Raw genomic sequence first — 23,539 nt, 5'->3', positions numbered from 1 at the left:
GCTATGTCTGCTAACAGTATATCATCCATCGATACGATAATGATATTGACATTTAAAACAGTGAATTATGGGAACTTTCACATCAATGCAAAGTGTATTTCACAAACAGAGATACACTCTGAAATCAAAATGTACTTCAAGAATAATTTTGTTTTACCAAAGCACTTATTATACATGTGTGGAATCCTTATATTTCATACTTTGCCGTTGCAAATATGAATTTCATATGCATTACGTATATAAAAAAAAACACTTCTTTAATGAATCCAACAGATGATAATTTTGAAGTAATACTTCAATATTTTTTAGGATATTACTTTGAAACGTATTACATTATTGTGTACTTTTACCTTGGCGATGTAATACGTTGCGAGTTTTGTCGTCTTTTGTATCATCATATACAATAGATATAAGAAGATGTGGTATGAGTGTCATTAGACAACTCTTCATCCAAGTCACAATTTGTAAAAGTAAGCCATTATAGGTCAAAGTACGGTCTTCAAAACGGAGCCTTGGCTCACACCGAATACTTTCCAAGAAATATCTCTCTTTTTTGCATGAGGTATTAATCATAGACATTGCATTCTTATTCTACGAACACTATTATGCAATACATTTGTATTAGTATTTTAAAACATAATTGTGTATTAAAATTTGTAAATGTATAACAATGTTACATTGATATTATTATGTAAGCAGGATAACTGTGCGATGTCCTTGATAACATATGATCACGTGGCGACCTTGATGTAAATGTTATGTCACATTCCACACTTAAATCATGTGTGCAAGTTTCTACGAAGAATTTATAGAAAGTTATCAGTTTTATTAAATCATGTAAGATGGGTTACATTGGAAATGTGTCTGATGAAACAATAAAAGATAAATACACGTATTTTACCGAGGTAAATTAATACGTTTTTAGACTTTTAACAAATGTAGTGATCATAGACCTTGTTTGTGTTTCATTACATAGGTAGGACATGCATGTTTGAAACTTTTTGTACATTATTTTTTAGGGGCCAGCTGAAGCCCCCCTACAGGTATGGAATGTTCTCGCTGCTTCGAAGACCAATAAGGGGTCTTGTGTTGTTTTTCTTCACTTTGGTCGGATTGTTGTTTCTTTGACATTTTGACACATTCATTAAAAAAAAACAATAAATCATGAAACATAATCGTCAGACTTGATCGTCTGTTAACCTTTTCCAATCAAAAAGTAGAAAAAAATAATAGTCAAAATGTTTATTAACTCTGAAATTCAAAAATATTTTAAAGAGGTGTTTGTTAGTAACAATTCATACACATAATTTTTTTCTCAAATTTAAAACCTCTTTCTAAATTATTAACATCTATTTTATCAGCAATCAAAGACGGGCTTCAAAGTTATTGTGAAACTGCTTATTCTAGAGGTGGCGTGAATCAGATGTGGATACTTAAAAATTCAAAAGATCTTTTAGAGTACATACAATCTAACTCTCTTTCATCTTGTAACAGTATTAAAACATTTGACTTTTCTACCCTGTACACAAGTATTCCACATTCCAAACTAAAACATAAATTGAAAGAGTTGATATTACTTTGCTTCATAAAAAAGAATGGCCAACGTAGATACAAGTATCTTGTCTTAGGGAGGGATAAATCCTACTTTGTAAAGAATCACTCTGATTCAAACAAAAAATTCTCTGAAACTGATATTATCAAGATGCTTGATTTCTTGATTGACAACATATTTGTTACGTTCGGAGGACGTGTTTTTCAACAGACTGTCGGCATTCCAATGGGAACAAACTGTGCTCCTCTACTCGCCGACTTGTTTCTTTATTATTATGAGGCTGACTTCATGCAGGAACTTCTTAGGAAGAAAGATAAGAAGTTAGCAATATCCTTTAACTCTACTTTCCGCTATATAGATGATGTTCTTTCACTAAAGAATTCAAAATTTGGTGACTATGTGGAACGCATCTATCCAATCGAACTAGAGATAAAGGATACTACAGATACAGTTAAGTCGGCTTCATATCTTGACTTACATCTAGAAATGGACAATGAGGGTCGGTTGAAAACAAAACTTTACGACAAAAGAGATGATTTCAGCTTTCCAATTGTGAACTTTCCATTTCTAAGTAGCAACATTCCAGCAGCACCTGCATACGGGGTATATATCTCCCAATTGATACGATATTCCCGTGCTTGCATTTCCTATCATGATTTTCTTGATAGAGGTTTGCTGCTCACAAGGAAGCTATTAAACCAAGAGTTCCAAATGGTAAAGTTGAAATCTACCCCTTCGTAAATTTTACGGACGCCATCACGAGTTGGTTGACCGTTATGGAATAACCGTTTCACAAATGATATCGGATATGTTCCTTACGTCGTAACTACAATCCCCTTCCCTTTCATGAATATGACCTACCGAATTAGACTATTTACCGGATTTGTAATCACTTAAGCAACACGACGGGTGCCACATGTGGAGCAGGATCTGCTTACCCTTCCGGAGCACCTGAGATCACCCCTAGTTTTTGGTGGGGTTCGTGTTGTTTATTCTTTAGTTTTCTATGTTGTGTCGTGTGTACTATTGTTTTTCTGTTTGTCTTTTTTATTTTTAGCCATGGCGTTGTCAGTTTGTTTTAGATTTATGAGTTTGACTGTCCCTTTGGTATCTTTCGTCCCTCTTTTAAACGCATCCACAAAGTAAAGATGTCAAGGGTATGAGTCTTATGTTAACAATAAATTGCTCCAAACATTTAAAATTAGTAAACATGTTTTATTATTTATCCAAAACTATTTATTACACTCCCATTATTTGTACAAACTGTGTTTCTTTGAAAAAATTGTTGGATTAAAAAAGTTAATTCTTATTTTTTAAATCAATATATGTACATGTACATAACGAATAAGACCAGTCGAAGTTCTTGGAGATTCTTTTTTTTTTCCAAGATAGATAGAAATGTTCCTCATAAGTTAGTTTTCTTTTCATAAATAAGTGCGTAGAATTTGAAAATGCATTACATTGAACAGAATGCCGGTAGGATTTTGCTATGGAATATAACGCATGTACAGTTGTATTATTATTTTGGTACTTTCAGGTAATTTCCCTTAAGTCTCATTTCTCACGTGCACAATTAAAAAACACAAATTTCGTAAAAACTTATTACCGTTTTGTGTTTTGTGCAACCATAACATGTATAAGGTCATGTTTTAAAACGATATAGAACAATCTGCGCAATAATAATTATGTATCATTTCGTAATGTAATTTACCGTCACTCGGTGGTATATAAGAAAGAAAGCTTTCTCATTCTTTTACTAACCGTTTTTAGTAAAAACAGTTAGTTTAACAGCTTAAAAATGGCAACTAATATTGCCTTCGAAAATGCCGTCGGTGACTTATCCTTTTCTTTGTACAATGCAGTGGAAAAAAGTGGAAATGAATTGATTTCCCCATATAGTATAACAAGCGCACTGATGCTACTAATGCTCGGGACTGGTGGAACTACAAACAAACAAATGAGATCTTCACTGTTCAAAAATAACATAACTAGTGATGTCAACATGGGATATAAACGTCTCAACGATAAACTGTCCTCACTAAAAGAGAATGGAGTACAGCTTTTGATTGGTAACAGACTTTTTGGAGATAACAAATTAAATGTGTTGAACACATTTACTGCGAATGCTTTACAATACTACGGTAGTGGTTTAAAACGCATTGATTTTAAATCGGCACCTGATCAATCAAGAATCAGCATCAATAATTGGATTGCTAACGCAACGAACGATAAAATCAAGAATATGTTGCCACCTAATACTATAACTTCAGGAACTGTTATGGTTTTAGTAAATGCAATTTACTTTAAAGGTACTTGGAATAAAGAGTTTAACCCGAATAACACAACAAAGAGGAATTTTCTGGACGAATCTAACCAGCAAAAACAAGTTGATATGATGTATGACCAACGTTATGTGGTAGCCGGTGAAAACACTGAATTGAATTGCAAGATTCTGCAACTTCAATATACAGGGAATAATTTATCAATGATATTTGTATTACCGAATGATGCAAATGGACTTCCTCAACTTGAAAGTAAAATTACTATGACAAAATTTAAAAGTCTGTTTTCCAGGATGTGGCGACGGGATACAATAATCAGAATTCCAAAATTCAAATTTGAAGCTAAGTATGATTTAAAACAGGTACTCTCAGCATTAGGAATTACTGAAATATTTGACCCGCAGACGGCAAATTTCTCGAAGATGACAACCTTAAAACCAGTTTATGTGAATGACGCCCGCCATAAGTCATTCATTGAAGTTACAGAACAGGGAACGGAAGCTGCTGCTGCTACAACGTTTGCATTGATGGGAGGGTCAGTTGGCGGACCATTTCAGTTTGTAGCTGACCATCCATTCATGTTCGTCATACGGGATAACAATTCGGAAACTATTCTGTTTGTTGGACGATACGCAAACCCCTAAATGAATACATATAGAAGAACATAAGATCTTGGAGTAAACAGTCAGATTGATATTTTAACAAGAAGATTGTCAATAAATTGTATTATCAAGTATAAATTATAGAAATTAATCTCACATAAAATTGGATTACTTTTATTATGTACATTACTACAATTAATATTGCATTATTTTAACTAAGTTATAGCACGTTTTAAGTTATGGACTCATTAGCCAACTCCTACATATGAATAACGGTCTTCATCTCTTTGTCACTGATTTAATTTGTATTTTACATAATCTGGATCAATCCCTAAATTTAGTGTGCACTGCCGAAAAAAGCTAGGTTCTTTAAAGAAGTGAGTCTAGCGTTTTTAGTAAGCTTTCAGTTTCGATATCATAGTATTTTTTTTGTCAATGCTAGTACAAATATTGATTGTATAGGCATTGCAAAAATTTTAATTCCTCGTACTGTAAATAACGTTTTAAACAGTACCAACTAAATTTATCAATTGTTATTCTTATAAAAAAAAAGATGTGGTATGATTGCCAATGAGACAACTCCCCACAAGAGACCAAATGACACAGAATTTAACAACTAAAGGTCACCGTACGGCCTATAGTAATGAGCAAATCCCATACCGCATAGTCAGCTATAAAAGACCCCGAAATGACAATGTCAAACAATTAAAACGAGAAAACTAACGGCATAATTTATGTGTCCCAAGTACACACCAACTGCACTATCATTTTCTATGTTCAGTGGACCATGAAAATGGTATGACATCTCTAATTTGGTACTAAAATTAGAAAGATCATATCATAGAGAACATGTTTACTAAGGACTTCAACTTCATCAAAAACTACCTCGACCAAAAACTTTAAGCGGGACAGACGGATGGACAAACGGACTGACGGACAGACAGAACAGAAAACATAATGCCCATAAAGAGGCATAAAAAATGAACGAAAAACAAATATTTAACACATAAACAAACGACAACCACTGAATTACAGGCTCCTGACATGGGACAGGCACATACCTACAGAATGTGGCGGGTTTTAACATGTTCTTGTCCATTATTTATATTCCTCCCTTTCCTTTACCCATATTCCTTTATCTTTCTGGAAGATATCCAAAATGTTTTTGATTTAAAGGAAAACGGTTTTATTCTATGCAGACCTTTTTTATGGATAAGTAGTTATTATAGGTTCAAATGTTAGAAAACTGATTTTTTTTTTTAATTTATGGTAGCAATTTTAAAATCTATATTATTGTTATGATTTCACAAAAAAAAAGGACATCCTTAAATCCACATAAAGTAGAAAGGGTGAGTGATCCGCTGGATCGTAATAGTTTGCTTTTTGTTTCAAGAAAAAAAGTACCAAAATACTCGATTTTGCTATTTGACCGAACGAGTCCTATTCCCTTACATCTTACTTGGCGTGTGATGCATCGATAGCATGATATGAATAAACTGTCCACGCAATATTCATCGTTCTTTATAAAGTTCACCTCCTTTTTTACTCAATTTTGATGAATGGATTGATAAGAATTTTTTATCAGTAAACTGCATTTGCTTCTCTCGAAGTTTCGGATATGTTCAGATCATCGTATCCACAATGTCGTCCTCTTTTACCCGAACGTGACACACCGAATGTGACTAGTCATCAGGCTGTTATTTCTATAATCAACAAGACGGGTTGCACATGTGGAGCAGGATTTGCTTACCAATACGTAGAGCCAGTCAGAGTTCACCTCCAGTCTAGGGTGCTTTTTAGTGTTGCTCAGTCTTTGATTTTCCGTGTTGTGGTCTCTATCATAAAATTTATTTTTTTTTGTTTTTTTTTTCCCTTTATTATGACACATCGATATAAGTTTAATTTCGACTTGTGAGTTTGCGTGTTTCTTTGGTACAATGTATCTCCTTTTAACAAAAGTAAAAACAATCATCAAAACAAATTTAGTAGAAAATTACATTAACAACTGTTTTTATTTAAGGTTTCGGAAAGTTGAGAGATCATCTGATTACACACATAACGTTTTGTGTAAAACAATCACTTAATCACTGATGTTCTGCGTAGTAATCATTCCGGTTTTGTAGATTGAATCATTGTTGTGTTTGCTTTTGCGTCAAGTGGCAAATATTACATGCATGTTCAGAACAATTTATCAATAAATACAATATTTACATGTGGTTCATTTAATACTGGGTTGATGGGCGGAAAATTTGGATGCCAATGATAAAAGGGTATATCGGACATTGATAGCATTGAAATTTTCTGCCTTACAGCAGGCAACCTACGGATTCCTCTAAGATTAGTTGCAAGCGTTTCTAACTTGCAGAAAGCATAATACTCATTTTCAACACGCGGCAGCAGAATTGAACTCTAATTTACTTATTAACTTATTTATACATTCCTTGATCATACATGTAGTTCTATATCCTGGCTCCCTTAAACGTGTTGGCATAAAAATCCGAAGATGTGGTATGATTTCCAATAAGAGAAAACTCACCACTAGAGACCAAATGACGTAGAAGTTATAGCAACTGTTGTTCACCGCACGGTCTTTACAAATACGAAAAAAATAAAACATACCGCATAGTCAGCTACAAAAGATAAAACTATATTTGCTAATCTCCCAACATTAACAAATTCATTGGTACATAAAAAGTCAAAAAAATAAATTAAAAAAAAACCGAACTCGGAGAACAGTTATGAACGAAAAGTCCCTATACAAATGCCAAAATCAAAATAATGGATAGGAACTGTGATATTACTGACTTGTTAAAGACATTTTCCTTTCATCGGGAAAAATAAAGGACACCCCATCATAACAAAAAAGATCGCTCCATCGTGACAAATAACAGACACTTCACCATAACAAATTAAGAAGACTTTATAATGACAAAAAATGATATTCAACTATGACAAATTAAGGACATAAGACTCCTGCTTGACAATGAAGGACGTTCCATCGTAACAAATAAAGGACGTTCCATCGTAACAAATAATGGACACTACATCGTAACAAATAATGGACACTACATCGTCACAAATAAAGTACACTCCACCGACGCTCCATTGTGACAAATAAAGAACACTTCACTGAGACAAATAAAAGACACTCCACAATGACAAATAAAGGACACTACACTAAGACAAATAAAGGACACTTCACTAAGACAAATAAAGGACATAAGACTCCTGCTTGACAATGAAGGACGTTCCATCGTAACAAATAAAGGACGCTCCATCGTAACAAATAATGGACACTACATCGTCACAAATAAAGTACACTCCACCGACGCTCCATTGTGACAAATAAAGAACACTTCACTGAGACAAATAAAAGACACTCCACAATGACAAATAAAGGACACTACACTAAGACAAATAAAGGACACTTCACTAAGACAAATAAAGGACATAAGACTCCTGCTTGACAATGAAGGACGTTCCATCGTAACAAATAAAGGACGCTCCATCGTAACAAATAATGGACACTACATCGTCACAAATAAAGTACACTCCACCGACGCTCCATTGTGACAAATAAAGAACACTTCACTGAGACAAATAAAAGACACTCCACAATGACAAATAAAGGACACTACACTAAGACAAATAAAGGACACTTCACTAAGACAAGTAAAGGACACTCCACAATGACAAATAAATGACACTCCATCATGACAAATAAATGACATTACACCGACAAATAAAGGACACTCCACTAAGACAAATAAATGACATCCCAATATGACAAATAAACGACACTACACCATGACAAATAAAGCACGCTCCATCTTGACAAATAAAGGACGCTCCACCATGACAAATTTGAGACGATATATAGTAAAAAAAATAAAGCTCACCATATCATAAAAAATAAAGGACGCTCCATCGTGACAAATAAAGGACGTTCCATCGCGATTTTTTTTTACATTGATGATATGTATCAAGCATTTTTTTTTTTTATTTTTGTTGGTAAACAATAAGATAACACGTCCGGTATGACATGTCGAAATGGAAAAGCTAGAAAATTAATTCTAATTGCGCTATAATTGATATGACTGATTTCCATTAATCATGTTAATATGCAGACATGCATGTATTACATGAAACATATCAATTCTCATTTATGCAATACGATTTTTTCTCTCTCTTTTTACCTTTGATTTTAACTTGTTGGCTTGTTTGTTTGTTTTATCAGCGTACACTGTAACATTGCATCTTTTCATAAAAGTTGACGTGGCTATGCATTTAATATACTTATAACTATCACATTTTTTCGCGGTTCATGATATTGTTAAAGCATATATTTTTTTATTTTGCATCGCACTGCCTTTGTTTGTTTGTTGTTTTTTTTTAGGCATTAAGTGTTACCTTATTCCATCCTGTCTGTCCTGTCCGTCCGTTGCGTACGTCCCATATATAGGTTTCCGTTCTCTTACTTTATTTTGCCTCAACCAAATGTTATAAACTTATACACATTACTTTTTATCACCAGAAAAAATATCAAGTTCGAAATTGGGAGGCGTCACATTTACCATTCATTAGTTATGCCCCTTTATTGATGGAATAATAATATTTTGTTCCCGTTCTATTACTTTAGTTTGCCTCAACCTAATAATCACAAAACAATCTTAACTTTGTGAATATTACATCATCATGTATGTGGAAGTTGGCTCATAAATATGAACAAGTGGGGTATCTGTGGACCATAGACACATTCTTCATTTATTATTAGGTGGTTTTCTTTGTCTTGAATTGGTGAAATGAAATAAGATGTGATGTGATTGTAAATGCAACAACTCTTCACAACAGGCCAAATGATACAACAACTAAAACTACTATAGATAACCATACGGCATTCAACAATGAGCAAAGCCCATACCGTATAATTATCTATAAATGACCCCAACATGACAAATGTAAAACAATTTAAACGAGAAGCCTTTTTCAACTGATTTTTATCGTTTGTTCTATTGTTGTGTCTGTACGCCTGTCCCCGTTCAATTGGAGGCTTGAGTACTCATTTTAAGTTAAACATGTTTAGCCGTGCCACATTATGTATGTGTCTGTCCCAAATAAGAAGCCTATTGCTCAGTGGTTGTCGTTGGTTCATGTCGGTCGGTGGTGTTCGTTTTCGTAAACTGTTTTATTTTTAGTTAAGCAGTAGCTTTTCTCAATTGAACTGTTTTATGTTTTTCATGTGCGGGCCCTTTATGGTCGAATATAGCCGACTAACTGCTATGAATGTTTCTCATGGTTGAAGGTCATACAGTTATCTATATCATTGCTACTTTTGGTGGATAGTTATCACATTTGTAATTATACCACATTTCAATATCTTTATTTTGAAATTTGGCAGAGTTGTAGTAGTCAGCTCAGATTGTAGAAAGAATACATTGTTAATATATTGTTTGAGTTTACATGTAGTTTAAAATAACAAGCTGATCGGTGTTTTCGCTTTTCATTTTTATTCTTCACTTCTGTTTTTCTACAAATAAAATTACAATATTCGATTATGAGTATTAATGTTGTGCTCTTCTTAATTATGTCATGTCGTAGGATGTATCTGTATAATTTGTTCAATCTCTGTTTTTCGCGGAACGCATGAAATGCGATTCTGAAATAACATTAATCAGGTACAATCGAGTTTAAAGTGTGATAATGCAGGTCTGAAAAGTGACTTAGTGTTTAACGAACAGTGGCCAATATTACAAACATAGTAGAATATAGACATACACATGTAACCTGTCTTTTTGTCTCCATTCTGCAAAAGGTTTTAACTGATTAAATAACTAATTTTCAAACCTTTTTCAAAGGATTTAATATTTATTTCTAGGACTTGCATTCTTTTTCGCATATCTTTTCTTAGTAGATTGCCGTTAAATGTACTTGCATTTATTTTGCATTATCTTTTCTCGGTCGATATTTCTATCTTAAGTTTTATATTCTCCGTTTTTGTAACTTTGTACTTCTGTACTGTAACTTTGTACTTCTGTACTGTAACTTTGTACTTCTGTACTGTAACTTTGCTTAAAGCATTTTCTAATTTTGTGAAAATTTCCGTGTTGATAGCTCTATTTTCTGTTGATTCGTTGCTGTTTACAAATATTTCATTTGGATAGTTACAGTAAACTTAACTGAGGATCATTTTTTTTTTCTGTTTTTGTAAAATTTTAATATAAAAAAAAGAAGATGTGGTATGATTGTCAATGAGACAACTCTCCACAAGAGACCAAAATGACACAGAAATTAACAACTATAGGTCACCGTACGGCTTTCAACAATGATCAAAGCCTGTACCGCATAGTCAGCTATAAAAGGCCCCGAAATGACAATGTAAAACAATTCAAACGAGAAAATTAACGGCCTTATTTATGAACAAAAAATGAACGAAAAGCAAATATGTAACACATACAGTTTCTTGTTGTGTACAGGTTTAATTTTTCTTTAGAAAGTTTACGTAAACCAAAGATAAACTTTCGAAAAGTGTTGTCACAAAGGTTGTCTTTACACGGCCGACACTCGGCTAACCGAGAGATTGATCGGTTAATCTATATTGAGTATGCGGCTATATCGGCGGTTGGTCTGTTAATCGGGTTGGCTAAAGTCTGTTAATCAGGTGTTATCGAGAAAATCATAGAAAGTTCAGCATGTTTCATTGTATAACTTTCTAAATATAGTTTCATCATAAAAAGTATTCATGTCTAACAAAACAATTCAATGTACTGAATTCAGTGGTGTAACTATTATTTTTTCTAGCTTCGATGTACGATCTATAAAATGAAAAGGCGTGTTACTCATCAATAGATTTATACACATCTTACACACATAAAATGTACACAAAATGACACATTGGTTAGATTTACTTGCATTCAATATTTTGAATATCGAAAAAAGAAAGGCATTATGTTTGTTAACCATATTGATATCAATGTGCGAAAAATCTACACGAAAATCTGTATTTTAGTGACATAAATCAATCTTTATTTAAAACCTGGTCTGTTAATGGGTCGGATGTATAAAACCCGGTCTGTTAATTGGTCTGTTAAGAGTTATGAATGGCAATAAAAGTATAATTTTATTGCTATATGGGGTGTTATCGGATCAAATGAGTAGGCTTAAGACGAGCGGCTAAAATATACGAAAACAAAACATGAGCAATGAAACATAACATATACGGAAACAACACATGAAATTGAAAATTGATAAAAATGGTTTCAAAAGATGTAATATTAAAGTAATATTAATTTCATCCAAGAATGATCGCATATATCATGTTGATTCTGCCGGTTTAATTGTCACGAATGACACAAACTTGTCATCTACATTGGTAACCAGTATATAAATCAGAGATAAACGTAATGTAATGTAACTAAACATCAGTAAGTAAAATATATTGGGATGACAAAATATGAAAAAAAAAGAAAAAATAATGAGTAAGATAAATAAAATGTAGAAAAAAATGACATAACAATTTAAAGAATACAGAAATAAAAAATACCCCCAATCCGGACCCTCATGGTATACACGAGAATCTGGATGGAAACGCAGAATATAGAATAATATATAAGGACAGTAGAGAGTGATACATTGCTAGATACGAGAGAAAAATAATACTTGTTTAAGAATACACACATGAAACACTGATGGCTGTTGAAACAGTAACGGATTGCAATGTACTTATATTGGTGACAAATTCTAGAAGTTTACATGCGGACAACTATGGTGGCAGGTTAATGCCATTTTGCGTTTAAGCGCTTTAGCGTTTTCACCTTACATATTCTATATGGCGAAAATGCGAAATTGCGAAGTCGAAAACGCGAAAACGCGAAACCGATTTCTCGTTTTAGACTTCGCGTTTTCGCGTTTTCGACTTCGCGATTTCGCGTTTTCGTCCTATAGAATATGAAAGGTGAAATCGCGAAAACGCGAAATTGACTTCACCGGCCACCATAGACAACTGTAGTTCTACTCTGCACTTAAGTAGAAAGGAACTAAACGGAATAAATTGAATTTAAACTTAAAATAACCAAATGTAGCTGCATTCGCTCCTTTCCGTTTACTTCTTTAGAGTGATTTGTAAACAACATATGATTAAGTAATAGAAGAAAAGAACCAATTGGATGATGCTGACGAATTAGGGTTTAACGTCCAGTGACAAATATCATGTTCATACGTGAACGAGAACACGTTATATGTACCCTGTGTTGTATTAGAAAGACACTTTCAGTCGGAATTGAGAACGTGCTACTTCGAACAGACACTAAAATTAAGGCTGATTGTAAACGTCAATAAAAAATGCATGCATATTCCAGAGGCCAATCCATATCACGCTATATTGAAGTGACACACCCTTCAATAAAATGCAAAGAAAGTCAAAATAAAAAATTTAGGATACTGTGGCACCGTATTGTCATATTTGTTTACTCAGGAACATCTCGTTCTTAAATTTTTCAAGGGGAAAATATAAAGGTAGCAAAATTATTGTCGTGGCTAATAGCTCTTAACTGACACAATTTCAATTGTCCAACCCATAAACAGACTTTATTCCCATAATTTTCACTAAAACGTGGTATTGTTCACGTTATTTTACAATTATGAAATATTTACTAATGTCAATTTGTTTTTTAGAACCACAGTACTATTTTTTGTCCTTTAAATGATATCTAAATTTGTTTTTTTCGCCTTTGATTTTAAATAATTGCTATGCGTATAAGCATAAATACTACATACTTTTAGTTTTACTGAAAACTGCGCAGACTAAGAAATGTTTTTACAAGTGCAAAATGTTCTATGATAGATCTCGTTTTGTCAGACACTTTTCTTTTTTTGATTTGGTTCTTATAACATGCCAAAAATCTGTATATTTAATAGAGTTTAACATTAAATTAAGCGTTTTACTCTTAACAGACGTATAACCAACCCGATTAACAGACCGATCGCCCATATAGCCGCATACTCAATATAGATTAACCGACCAATCTCTCGGTTAGCCGAGTGTCGGCCGTGCTTTAATAGACAGAATTTGAAATATTAAAAAGAAGATGTGGTATGATTGTCAATGAGACAACTCTCCACAAGAGACCAAAATGACACAGAAATTAACAACTATAAGTTATGTCATCGTACAACCTTCAACAATGAACATTTAAGGATATAGTTTTCTTTCTTTTTATTGTCGGATTTCTAAGAGTATTTTCATATTCTATACTTTACAGATTTTAACATATTTTTCATAATTTCTTATTTTATAAAAAATAATTAAAAAAAAAAACAAGTGTAGCAAACATCCTTTATATTTGATAATGTACAATATTAACATGATGTGTTTCAGTTTTAATATTAATCTCGTTGGAATAACAGAACAACCGCCATACAATGGATTCATTATTATTAGTTCACAATACGTAAGTCACAAATATATTAGGTAAAACATTTATTTGGAAGGTGTACATTAGTAGTATATTAGCCTGCTGTTCGGTGTGAGCCAAGGCTCCGTGTCGAAGACCCTTCTTTTACCTAGAATGGTTTACTTTTAAAAACTGTGACTTGGATAGAGAGTTGTATAATTGACACTTATACCACATCTTTTTAAGTATCTATTGTGTTTTATGCATGCATAATTTTGACAAAACAACCATAACAAATTAAATATCGACGAAAATACAATTTTGCACCGATAAGAGTCAAATGGTACACGAAATAATAAATAAATTTAGATCATCAATTAGATAACAACATGCTATTCCCAAGAAGACAAACTCTAACGTGTTACATGTAACTGAATAAAAGTGAATTAGAAGAATGTAAATTAATTACAAAACAGTTGATGTGATCGAATGCCAAATGTAATATTTTGGCCTCAAAACTATTTATTTGGGATAAATTTGAGAAAAAGTTTTTCTTGTATATTTTCCTCCAAATTATCCAGAAGGAGTTATCCATCTTTAATCGGTAATCCTACCTTTCAAGAAACATTCTAAATTGCTTAATAATATTCATACAATTAAGATCATATCAAAATAACATATTTCAAAATTCAAAATACAAAATACAAGCATTAAATAATTTGGTATCAGCGTATAGATCCGACGTACGCCGGACATGGTTAAAAAATTGTCAATAATATTTGTATCGTGCGCACAACGAGATTTAAGCGTGTTTAGGGCGTACGAGAAGCGTAAATAAGCGTTTATTGGGCGTTCAAGTAACGTGTATTGGCGTATGTCTTGCGTATGTCTAACGTAGATGAAATGCACTCTACAAAACATCCCTTTGGACGTATTTGAGACGCATCCCGGTCGTACCTGGGACTGTTATCTTTGCTTTCGGTGTCTCTGGGATATGTGATTATAGGGTGTTTCACTGACCTAGTACACATTTTTATGTAGGGGCAAGCAGGGACCTTCCAACGGGTGTGGGATTTTCTAGCTTCATTAAAGACCCATATGTGGCCTTCTGCTCTTTGGTCGGGAGTTGTCTCTTTGACACATTCCCCATTTCCATTCTTAATTTTGTTGTTTGTACTAATTCTGGATACATATGGTTTACTTATACAAATTGTGACTTGGATGAAGAGTTGTCTCATTGGCACGCATGTCACATCTTCTTATATCTTTTTTAAATTCACAGACATATGTCTGAGCAAGTTTCGTTGAATGTCAGAATACGTTTTTGATACGCCCCGGGTGCGTTTTATACGTTCATGGAGCGCTGAAATTACATCAGACGTATGTTACAAACACGCCCCGCATATATCCCACTAAAAGTATAGCTCCAAGTCGAACGATCATTTGGCGTATACAACTTGCCCTAAACCTTTCTAAAACTAATTATATGTTGCGTTTTCCAACGCACTTGCAATGTATTTTTTACGTGCATATAGCGAACAGGTATACATATAAAAAAAGAAGATGTGGTATAATTGCCAATGAGACAACTATCCACAAAAGACCAAAATGACACAGAAATTAACAACTATAGGTCACCGTACGGCCTTCAACAATGAGAAAGCCCATACCGCATAGTAAGCTATAAAAGGCCCCGATAACACAATGTAAAACAATTCAAACGAGAAAACTAACGGCCTTATTTATGTACAAAAAAATGAACGAAAAACAAATATGAAACACATAAACAAATGACAACCACTGAATTACAGTACGCTTGAAAAACGCTAGAGCTAAACGAACATCTATACGCTGAAATAAAATGTCATCGAGTAAAAGCGTTCACCAATCATATAAATTTGCATTTCGACGTACTTTAAACTTATGCAACGCGCGTCTAATGATTTCTAGCGTTTCTCTCGCGTGCACATAACTTATACGGACTCAACTTTCTATGTACGCCATGTATAACGCCGGTATAAACCATCTTTGAATGACAGACATGTTTGGCAGTCATCTTGCAATTTGTAAAAGATGATAACTCCGGAAAGTCACCGACATTTCTATTTTTATTTTAGGATGAGCTATTATTGGGGTGGCGGACAGGGTAAAGGGAGACAGGGAGATAGGGGCGGGAGAAAGGAGAGAAGAGCCGGGAGAAAGGAGAGATGGGACAGGAGAAAGGATAAAAGGGATAAAAAGGAGACAAAAATGTGTATGAAAATTGTTAAAATTTAGCAGAAAAACAATAATTTGATAAATGAGTTAATCAAAAGATTCAAGAAACTGCTAATAAAAAGTAAAATCACAAAACAAAAACGACTCCGAGGAAATTTAAAAACGGATAATTTGTACATAATAAAGAATAGAAGACATACAGTTAGTTCACCTTATTACTGTTTGTGCATACAAAACTTTTAGGTTGCATTTCTGTAAATATTGACAATGCAATTTCCCATAGGAACTCCTTTTACGGCTAAAACTGTACCACTTTTACTATGAAGTTTTGAAAAAAATCTTATCCTAGAATTGAAAGTTCATATGCACCACAATTTTTTTCAAAGGTCAAAATATAGGGCTGTGCGGCATATTTTCAACGTTTATATGCCCTGAACTTCTCAGAGTTTAAACTTACACTAATTTTCTTAACTACCCCTACCTCGAATGAAAGGTTACCACAGATTTCAATGTAAACAATATGCACGTGTTTATTTACTGGTAACATTCCCAAGTTCTGTCTCTGCGATATGGAACACAGAGAGCATAACTGGGAACCAGTATGTAAACAAAATTAATTTTCTATGAATATTCAATTACTCCCCAAAAGAGGCGTGTTTTGAGAAACAGCTGTATTTACAAAGTGCAACCTTTATAGATAATGATTATTTATCAACATTAAACGTTATAAATTGCATGTAGCATTTCAGTTTCAGTATATTATTATGATGTTTCGCGGTATTTGTACAATTACATTTTAACTTTCTTATCGTAGGTCGTCTTATAACATCGAATGCTACTTGTGTTTTATTTTGTTGCTTTGCTCAAGTCAAAAAGGGTAAGAAACTTTTAAACAAATTCATTTTCAAACATCCACATGTACAAGACATCATTACACAACCACAAATAATTTTATTAGGGACTTTCCGTTTTGAATTTTCCTCGGAGTTCAGTTTTTTTTTTTTTTTTTTTTTTTTTTTTTTTTTTGTGATCTTACTTTTAACACATGTACAAAGAAAACAAACGTACAGAAAAGATTTAAATTATTTCCAAATAAATTTGTTTTTCATGGTTCACCAATATGCCGGACATGTAGACTAAAACAATTTGCATTACCTATTTACAAAACTCATCAAAATATATCGAAAGATAACTCAAATCGACATGCAAAAAATGAGGGAATCCCGTGAAGTTTAAACAAGCCAGACCGGGTCCGTCGATTACAAGGTAAGTGTTTCTTGCTTTTAAATTTTATTTTGCGGTCTTTTATAGCTGGCTTTGGCATGATAATGCGGTATGGGCATTGCTCATTGTTGAAGGTCGTGAGGTGATCTATAGTTGTTTATTTCGCTTTCATTTTAGTCTCATTAGCATCTGTGTCCACACTGGGCTAAAATCAAATATAAGACGTCTATATTCTGGTATCTAAAAATCTAAGTCCTCTTAAATGTTATGTTAAGTTACAAACAATCTTCCCGAAAATATGTGTTCAATAGTCCTTTTTCATATTTGATATTTTTCATATCATAAAGAGATTAATGTTGTACAAACGGGTATCATTATTTGCGAAAGAGTCAGTAGCAAAATACGACGACTGGGGAAAAAAATCCCGTTTACTTCGTGAATATTGTGAAATTTGCGCTAAAACAGCTTTTACTTTTTATTAGTGTGCCCTTTTATACTAGTATACGGCACATTTGGTTATTTTTTTTTAAAGAATTATCCATCCATCTGTAAAACTGTGTTGAATATATGAAAAGAAAGACAATTTTTAAAATGTATAATCTTAATCTTTACGCTTTTCCAATGTAATGGGAGATAACTTATTTTTAAAATAAATATTTTCCTCTGAAACAGATGATTGTTGACAAAAAGAGTTACATCCCATCATAAATATTATCAAAAAAGTAATACGATATTTAAGAAATATCTGACAAAGTGCACTGTATAGAAGTAAATTTCGTATATATATGATTATCATAAATATCAAATGAAAGAAAAATGTCAAAATGTCAAAATATATTTAGTTTATAATAAGGGGGATAATCAAAACTGCTTGTTTCTAAAAATAATTTATATTCTATTTATGTTGTTGATACGTACATATGTACTTCGATAAATACATGTTGTTTAAACTATTCATAACTGAATTATTCCTTATAAAAGACAATAAAAATCAATCAATGAAATTTAGCCATTATTCAAGCTCTTGTTATTTGTTGTGTTTTGTGTTTTCTGTTATTGGGATAAAATTAAGATGGAAATCTGACAAAGACCTTTACTTACTTGAAAATCTCTAAAGGTTTGGGGATTTTCAAGATTTAAATATTGATTTACGTAAGTTGATAGTGTTTTTCCTACGTAAGTTTCTTTTTTCCTCTTCTTCTTCTTGAACAATTATAATAAGCCCGATCGTAAAGTCGTCTTGTTTTCTTAATAACGTTTAATTTCGCTCCATCTTATTTTGTACAACATGTATTCATCTGACAGTAGTGAAGTCTTGTTGACCCTTAAGAAGAAGAATTACTTCATCATTGAAATTAAACAAGAAACATAATATAAAAAAGAAGATGTGGTATGATTGCCAATGAGACAACTATCCACAAAAGACCAAAATGACACAGACATTAACAACTTTAGGTCACAGTACGGCCTTCAACAATGAGCAAAGCCCATACCGCATAGTCAGCTATGAAAGACAATGAAAAACACGTTACCAAAACTGGCATTAAATTTCAAATTTACAGAACAAAAATTGATCAGTATAAACTTGTTATTTAATCTAAATTAAATTTCAGTTAAATCGTCTGATATTAGTAGTTTTGATAAAAAATAAACGTATATTTAAACGAAAAATTTAACGGTGATAAACTAGATTTAAACCTTTTAAATAACAAATTTAAACTTTTATTATTTTTCAAATAAATAACAAGTTTAATAACCCATAAATAGGAATTAAACTTAAGAAAATAAGAAATTTAAAAAAATTATTAAATTTTCATAAACTACTAAAATAATTCTTCATAAATCAGACCTTAAATTCAAAACTAGAAATTTAATTTTTTAATAAATTTTGTAAACGTATCATTTCATGCAGTGCATATTACCGACTTTTGACTCCTGAATTTATATTTTTTCGACAGCCGTTTCCTTCTCTGTGGAGATCCTGGTACTCAATCAGGCAAAAACAAGCAAGGAAATTCAAGATTTTAATCGGTACAATTTTGAAAGTTTACAGAAAACAGTCAAAATTCCCCTCAAATTGCTACGATTATACATTTAATCTGTCGAAAAATTCTAAAGTCGGTATTATGAAAATTTCATAACTTGTATATAGGAAGTGGTCCACTCCAGGTAATTCGGTGATTTTCGTTTATTACATATTTGTGTTTGTCCATTTTTCGTATATAAATTAGACAGTAAGTTTTCTCGTTTCATTTGTTATTCGGGGTCTTTTATAGCTGACTATGCGATATGTGTTTGCTCATTGTGGAAGGTGACCTATAGTTGTTTATTTCTCTTTCATTTTAATCTGTTTTGAAGAGATTTCTCATTAGCAAGCACATTGCATACAGACTATTTGCGGGATTTGTAATATCATAAGCAACACGACGGGTGTCACATGTGGAGTAGGATCTGCTTACCCTTCTCGGATTTTGGTAGGGTTCGTGTTGCTTAGTCTTCAGTTTTTTATGTTGTGTCTTCTGTACTATTATTCGTCTGGTTGTCTTTTTAATTTTAGCCATGGCATTGTCAGTTTATTTTCAATCTATGAGTTTGACTTTCCCTCTGGTACTATTCGTCACTCTTTTGTATATATTTTATATATAAGGTAAAATAACTCGATTAGGATTTTTTTTCGGCCCTACTGAAAAGATGCCAATAATATCATTCTTGTTGACATAAATTTTGTATTGATTTACTGCAAAAGGAAATCACGAATCCAGCTACCAACAATTCATGTAATTGACTCATTTACTTTTTGGAAACGACATCTGTAACAAACATAAACTTTTAGCTACCTCTTTATAAGCAGCATCGAATAACATAAACGTTCTATGTTCTGGCTTCCAAAGTTGCACAAAACACGTTACAAATATAGATTTACTTGATTAAGACATATGATCTTCCAAACATTGTATTAAGGTCTGGATCTGGTATAGTATGTTAGTAACTGTAAGTAGTTCTTTGTTAAATTTTGTTGAGATTTATCATTCTGCGCACTGTCTTCTGTTATCTTTTCTAACATCGGACAAACTATTCTTTTAAACTGAGTTTTACAGTGCGCATTGCTATGAGTTTGTTTATTAATCATTGGCAAGAGCTATAGGGGAAGGGCTGATATCTCACAAAATATGTTTAATCCCCGCTGCATGCTGTACATGTACCAAGTCACAAATTTCTAGCTTTTGTTAGTTTTGTATAGTTTTGGTGTTATAATTTTGGTTCATTTATATGTTTCGGTGGTAAGTGGGACGATCATTTTCGCTAAACTAGTATACATTATTGTAAGAGTTCTCCCGAAGCCTGTTTCCGGATGCTGTACTTTCTCACTGATGACCATGGGCTGTTTTTTCTGCCAGATTGATGGCATTCCACTGTTTCCTTTATCAATTTTATGTAAATATTTTGTTAGATCTTGCAGACAAATAAAACAAATCTTGCAGATAAATAACCGATTCATATCTGTCAAGATGCAGACATGTAGGTCAGTCGTATCATAAATATGGTATTCTCAATTCATTAATGAACAACTATCTGTTTACAAAAATTCAGTGGAATAATTCATAAAGATTTATCAGGGATATTTAGTCATAAAATATATATTATGTAATAATTATTTTGCAGAAAACGATTATTTTGCGTTTAAATTCTGATATTTATTAATTTAAAAGTAAGACAATTATATATTTTACAAAAAGATGACGAAACAAAAGCACCAGTGGCGGATTCCAGGGGGGGGGGGGGGGGTTGGAACCCCCCTTTTTTGGCCGATCAATGAATTTGAATGGGGACATATAGTTGGAACCCCCCTTTTGTCCTGGGTTGGGACACCCCCCCCCCCCCTTGTCCTGGGTTGGGACCCCCTTTTTAAAATGGCTGGATCCGCCACTGAGCACTTTTTGTGTATCCAGTATTATATTGAACATAATTTATTAACAAAAAAAAAACAACAGAAAACGTCTGTACTTTTGGGTAAATAACCTTTTTCCTTTCTCAATTTTATTTTATTCACATAAAACAAAACGGGGAATACCTGAAACTGTTTATGTTAACGAGGTCAGGCCACATGACTTTACTCGTATCATCATTTCATATGGTATTTATAGGAACATGTAGACATAGTGATCTTTAATACTGTTATAAATTCCTTTTTAATGGCTTTAGCTCGAGGACTTGTATCAAACGTCGCGTTTGAACAAGCGATCGGAAATTTTGCATTTTCCTTGTATGATGAAGTACCAAAAGACGGGAATGAAGTACTATCACCCTATAGTATTACCACAGCACTGCTCATGCTCATGTTGGGGACGGATGGGAAGACCAAAAATCAAATGATGTCATCTATGAACTTGAATAATTTGCCTACGAACGTGCATTTCAATTACAAACGACTCGAACTGAAGCTGACTAGGAATGCAAAAAAAGGCGCATCGCTTTTAGTAGCGAACAGATTATATGGAAGTAATGCATTTTCTACTTACAAAGATAAGGTCAAACGTTATTATGGCAGTGCGGTGCAACTAATGGACTTTTCAAGACAACGGGAAAAATCTCGAAAAAGTATAAATGATTGGATTGCAGGAAAAACCAATAACAAAATAAAAAGTGTGATCGAAAGGAAAATGATAGACGCCAAAACAGCTTTAGTTTTAGTTAATGCTATTTATTTTAAAGGATCGTGGGACGCTAAGTTCGACCAGAAAAGAACTAGAAGGGAACCATTTAGTGTCAACCAGCGGAACCGGAAACAAGTTAACATGATGAATGCCATTTATAACGTGAAATCTGGGTACAATACTGCATTGAACTGTAAAATTCTTCAGCTACATTATAGCGGCAAGAGGTTGTCTATGGTATTTCTTCTTCCAAATAATGTGAATGGATTGAATCAACTGGAATCTAAACTGTCTATGAATACTTTCAAAAACATTCTGGGTGGACTAAGAACACAAGAGACTGTTATCAAAATTCCAAAGTTTAAAATAGAAACTGGATACGATTTGATTCCAATACTTAAAACACGTGGTATGACCGACATATTCAATCAGCGATTAGCAAATTTCAAAAACATGGCAAACGTTAAGCGATCACTTTATGTCAGCACTGCTGTGCACAAAGCATTTATAGAGGTAAATGAAGATGGAACCGAGGCTTCCGGAAGTACAGCTGTTCGGGTACCAAGACGAGATGGTAAGAAACCCCGCTCTTTCCAATTTATAGCGAATCATCCGTTTGTTTTTGCGATCCGTGATAATTTAACTGGAACAATTATATTTTTAGGACGTGTTGTTAACCCCTTGATATAAAAGCCTTATGATATATCCGACGCGTTTCATTGTTTTAGACTAAAGTACGAGTTAATTAATTTGCTGATTTCTTTTGTTTGTACATTTCGTTTTCTTTTTTATATTATTTTTTAACAACACTCTTTTTTATATTTAAAACGAAGATACAATTTACAAGTATTGTTTTTTTTCTTACTTTTTCAAAAGATCAATCGAAATAAGCAATTTGCATTCGTCTCAACTCGGCCGATTCCGTACAGTAGCTGAGTCACCCGAGGATTGCCGATTGAAGCAGTTTGATGTAAAACGATTTATCTTCCTTGTATAAACTTCATGTTTTTAACGAATGAATGAATGAATGAATTATAAATGACCATATGAAAAACAGATGAAAATGACAAACCAACCGTGTTAAATTAATAGGAAATGCCGTCATAATAACAATAACAATTCATTGACGAGGTGTGTTACAAGCAAACATTTTCGTACGTTATTAACACAAACAATTTTATTTACTTGTTGCAATACATCATGCAAGATGAAGCCGACGGGACAAGACATTATTCAAAAACAAAAGCCGTACCTAATAAATCCTAGTTTGTCGACTGGTCTAGGACGCAAGACAAGGTGTTGGCAGTGAAGTCATGATGCGATCATCTCGGGGGGTTTGAACCCCGCTAATAGAAGAACAAAAACTGTTCAATGTAAACATATATTTTGGGTATAAACGACGATGTTAACCCCAAATGTAACCTCAACAACATCATCATAACGAACATTACTATGTGGCGTAGTCGTTAGCTGTAAAAATCCTTCAAGAAAGTCAGAGGGTCACTAAGGGAAAGAAAAGACGTGTATCCGTTAATGATACGTTTATAATTTAAATACTTAAATACTTAATTTATGTCTTAAACTGTTATTACAAATTATTGCATACACGATAGAACTA

General features: G+C 33.1%; 2 protein-coding genes across 2 annotated transcripts; both read left to right on the top strand.

Annotated features, from left to right (window-relative positions):
* The first annotated feature begins 3,249 nt into the window (after positions 1 to 3,249).
* On the top strand, positions 3,250 to 4,613 carry LOC139495773 (leukocyte elastase inhibitor-like). Its single transcript, XM_071284152.1, has one exon. The coding sequence runs from the start codon at positions 3,351 to 3,353 to the stop codon at positions 4,476 to 4,478; it is 1,128 nt and encodes a 375-aa protein (XP_071140253.1). The 5' UTR covers positions 3,250 to 3,350; the 3' UTR covers positions 4,479 to 4,613.
* A 16,793-nt stretch (positions 4,614 to 21,406) lies between these two features.
* On the top strand, positions 21,407 to 22,738 carry LOC139495771 (leukocyte elastase inhibitor-like). The gene has a single exon (XM_071284150.1). It carries the CDS (start codon positions 21,460 to 21,462, stop codon positions 22,609 to 22,611), a length of 1,152 nt encoding a protein of 383 aa, XP_071140251.1. The 5' UTR covers positions 21,407 to 21,459; the 3' UTR covers positions 22,612 to 22,738.
* The last annotated feature ends 801 nt before the right edge of the window (positions 22,739 to 23,539 follow it).

This window comes from Mytilus edulis, chromosome 11, assembly GCF_963676685.1.
Source record: "Mytilus edulis chromosome 11, xbMytEdul2.2, whole genome shotgun sequence".
NCBI classification, from domain to species: Eukaryota; Metazoa; Mollusca; class Bivalvia; order Mytilida; family Mytilidae; genus Mytilus; species Mytilus edulis.
This window is presented reverse-complemented; position numbering and strand designations above follow the sequence as displayed.